This window comes from Brassica oleracea, chromosome C9 (genome assembly GCF_000695525.1).
Source record: "Brassica oleracea var. oleracea cultivar TO1000 chromosome C9, BOL, whole genome shotgun sequence".
Classification (NCBI taxonomy): Eukaryota; Viridiplantae; Streptophyta; class Magnoliopsida; order Brassicales; family Brassicaceae; genus Brassica; species Brassica oleracea.
The window spans coordinates 22,241,728-22,245,638 of NC_027756.1; the positions used below are offsets into that span (position 1 = coordinate 22,241,728).

The window sequence follows — 3,911 nt, forward strand, 5'->3', positions numbered from 1 at the left end:
TATCCAGCCAGCTCGATCAGATACTTAACCGAATCCCCTTGTTCCTTAGTCACTCAGCCAACCATCCCCACGTGACCCAAGCAAACAAAGAGAGACGGCTTGGTGTCCAACCAGCCCTCCAGAACAGACAGTACGCTAACCTTATTAGCGTTCCAGAAACAGTCACCTGATCACCCCCAGATCAGTCAGTACACAGTCGGCTCCACAGCCATCGCTTCAGTCAGTCCTGATCACATCGGGATCAGTCAGTACACAGTCGGCTCCACAGCCATCGCTTCAGTCAGTCCTGATCACATCGGGATCAGTCAGTACACAGTCGGCTCCACAGCCTTCGATTCAGTAAGTCCTGATCACATCGGGATCAGTCAGTACACAGTCGGCTCCACAGCCATCGCTTCAGTCAGTCCTGATCACATCGGGATCAGTCAGTACACAGTCGGCTCCACAGCCATCGCTTCAGTCAGTCCTGATCACATCGGGATCAGTCAGTACACAGTCGGCTCCACAGCCATCGCTTCAGTCAGTCCTGATCACATCGGGATCAGTCAGTACACAGTCGGCTCCACAGCCATCGCTTCAGTCAGTCCTGATCACATCGGGATCAGTCAGTACACAGTCGGCTCCACAGCCATCGCTTCAGTCAGTCCTGATCACATCGGGATCAGTCAGTACACAGTCGGCTCCACAGCCATCGCTTCAGTCAGTCCTGATCACATCGGGATCAGTCAGTACACAGTCGGCTCCACAGCCATCGCTTCAGTCAGTCCTGATCACATCGGGATCAGTCAGTACACAGTCGGCTCCACAGCCTTCGATTCAGTAAGTCCTGATCACATCGGGATCAGTCAGTACACAGTCGGCTGGCTTGACCTCCAACCAGCCATCCATTCAGACAGTACGCCAGCCTCGCTAGCGTTCCTGAAACAGTCACTGATCACACCTGGATCAGTCAGTACACAGTCGGCTGGCTTGATCTCCAACCAGCCATCCATTCAGTCAGTTCTCTTCACGGCTACCCTGCCATCGAACTATCCAGTTCCAGTACAAGTCTCAGTCAATTCAATACCGATCCATCAAGACTCGGCTCAATGACATAACCGTTACGGATCCTGAGACTTGATCCTGATTCCAGTAGATCCCGGACCGCACAGACCAAACCATAATCCAAATCTGTGCGCACCTCTGCTCGATCCAGTATCCAGTACCCAGAACCCAGTCGGAATTCATCCGATCAGAACAAAGAACCCTTCAGTACGTTGCCTCCCACCAGCAACCTTTACCCCGTCACAGACTACAGTGTCGTCGCGATTCATCAGTACCCGGGTCTAATCAGAACAGCCTCAGCAGACAGACCCTTTCCCTTGGATCCTATATCATTGTCTCTCGGTATCCCAGTCGCGATCCGATCATATTCAGATCAGACGGAGTCGCAGTGAACAGACAGACCTGCGGTCTCTAACTGAGACTCCGATCGGCCTTCCAAGATCTTCAGTACGACCCTTGGCCCAGTCCGCAAGGGTCAGTACGCAACTAACCCAGACTCGCGGTCACCATCGATCGCTCGGTTCGGCTCTCCGGCCATGTATCTCACTCTTCTCGTCCCGGTTTCTCCTTTCTTTCCTCTGTTTTCTGTCTCTGAACAGAGTAAAACAGAGTAGAACAGAGTAGAACAGAGATCACCTTTATGATCCGCCGGGTTTCCATTGCTCAGTACGCGGCTCACCTCTTACGACTCGGAATAAGCCGCACAGGCACCATCGCTCTCCGACAGTGGGATTAGAACCCGATCAGTCCTTCTCCACGAGCCCAGTCTCTCTCCCGATCCCCTTTCTCTCTCGGTTCTGTTCTCCGTATTTCCCGTCTCGGAGAACCAGTCCGCTCCCGATCAGATCAGGCGGAGTCGCAGTACACCAGACAGACTCGTGGCCAATAACTGAGACCCCGATCCGCTTCCCGGCTAACTCCGCTTTCCGGTTCACTTCTCGATCTCTCCGATCCGATTCCCCCTTTTTCGGTAAGTCTCCCTCTCTGTTTTCTTCTGTCTCAGAAAACCTGTGTGTCCCCTCTCTCCTCCGCGAAATCTCGCTTAAGGGAAACAGATGGGTGGTTTCTCCACCAACCCCACCGACAATCACTGTTCCAAACAGTTATTTACTTAACCCACCGACACCCCGCGCTCCAAGGCGTTCCATGCGCGAGTTTTTCCACTTTTCGGACTTTAACTGTTCCCGCCAGTTTTACTTAGGCGAAAACCGAGCTAGAGCTGACTGATCCAGTCAACAACTCTAACCTTGTCCGAATCAGACTGATACTACTGAATCAGCTCATCTCAGCTTAGCCGACAGTCTTAACCGACTTGTCTGGCCGTCCTGATAACTGCTCGGTAACTGATCCAGTAACTGATCCCGCCATTCTCCTTAGCTAATCAGTTCATGTTCAGCTCAGTCTCAGTTCCCGTCAGAACGTATACAAGTCAGTCCACACATTGACTAACTTATCTCGGATGACAAGACCAGATGCCTTCTCTGAATCCGTCCAGCTTAGTCCAACAAGCTCACTGCTATATTCGGACATACAGTATCATCTTAATCTGATTAGAACTTATCCAGATGACATGTCCAACATGTCTGTCCCGTTTGATCAGTCCGACCTTGGACTGGTCCAGTTCATAGATCGGGACAGGGATGCTACACTTCCACCATGTCCTTCCTCAGGTCGCATTGTCCAAAACCCGACCTTATCGAAAGCAGTTCCGGTGGGGAAGGCGATGATCCCTTTCCCACTGGGAAGAGACCCTTCGTCACTCCCAAAAATAAATCCAAACTGCGACGACATCGACATGGATCACCGCCCAATATCTCTGCGCTACCGAGTCACATCAATGCTCGAGCTGTCTAACCTCGACAAAGCCGTCGAGTACTCTCACCACGCTGTCTCTGAAAAGTATCGTTTCAAAAGAGACACTGTCTTCATCTGCAATTCAGTAATTGGAGCCATGTGCGACGCCAAAAGTTACGAGGAAGCCATCTCTCTGTTCAACTACTTTTTCAACGAGTCTCAAACACTCCCGAACATGCTCTCTTGCAATCTCATCATCAAAGCTCACTGCGACCAAGGCTGTCTCGACGACGCTCTTGATCTTTTCAGTCACATAGTCCTAGACGGACGTTTGTCTCCAGGGGTGGATACATACTTGATACTCACGAAAGCCTTGGTTGATGCTAAAAGACTCGACGAAGCTTGCGTTTTAGTGGCGTCCATGGGGCGTTGTTGGATGCCGGGAGATACGTAAAGGCTAGCCAAATAATCGAGGAACTGAAGAGTAAACTCCCATGGAGAGTATATCACATGGCAATGGCCCTCTATAAGGTATCGTTGATGGAGTATTGGTTCAAGCAACGCAAAGATGAGGAAGCTATGGAGATATACAAGGTTTTGGACATGTCTGAACAGATGAACGATATTGTCGGAAATAGGGTTTTACGAGTTTTGGTGGAGCACGGTAAGAAAACAGAGGCTTGGGAACTGTTCGATGAGATTATAGGATTCTGCTATCCCGAGACGTTTGGTATAATGATGAAGTCTTTTAGTGATGAAAAGACTATACCGTTGTCGTGGGCTAGTGAGACGTGTTATAGGACGATCATCGCGTGTCTATGCGAACAAGGAAAGATGTCGGAGGCAGAGGAGTTCTTTGCAAAGATGTTTTCAAACTGTGAGGAAGAGGAATTGATGGTGGGACCTGACGTTTCAACATTCAGAGCAATGGTCAATGGGTACGTTATGGTTGGGAGAGTGGATGATGCTTTCAAGATGTTGAACAAGATGAAGATTTCAAATCTAAGAAAGCTTGCTATTCATCGAGCCACATAATTTTGCTATTTATTTATTTATTTATTTATTTATTTATT

At 49.7% G+C, this 3,911-nt stretch overlaps 1 protein-coding gene and 1 pseudogene across 1 annotated transcript in view; both read left to right on the forward strand.

Annotated features, from left to right (window-relative positions):
- Positions 1-1,092, forward strand: part of LOC106314573 (mucin-1-like) — a 2,583-nt gene extending 1,491 nt beyond the window's left edge. The window contains exon 2 of the mRNA XM_013752427.1: positions 157-1,092. Coding sequence (XP_013607881.1) covers positions 157-1,092 — 936 coding nt within the window. The remainder of the gene's footprint in view (positions 1-156) is intronic.
- Positions 1,093-2,503: 1,411 nt separating this feature from the next.
- On the forward strand, positions 2,504-3,873 carry LOC106314574 (annotated as a pseudogene).
- The last annotated feature ends 38 nt before the right edge of the window (positions 3,874-3,911 follow it).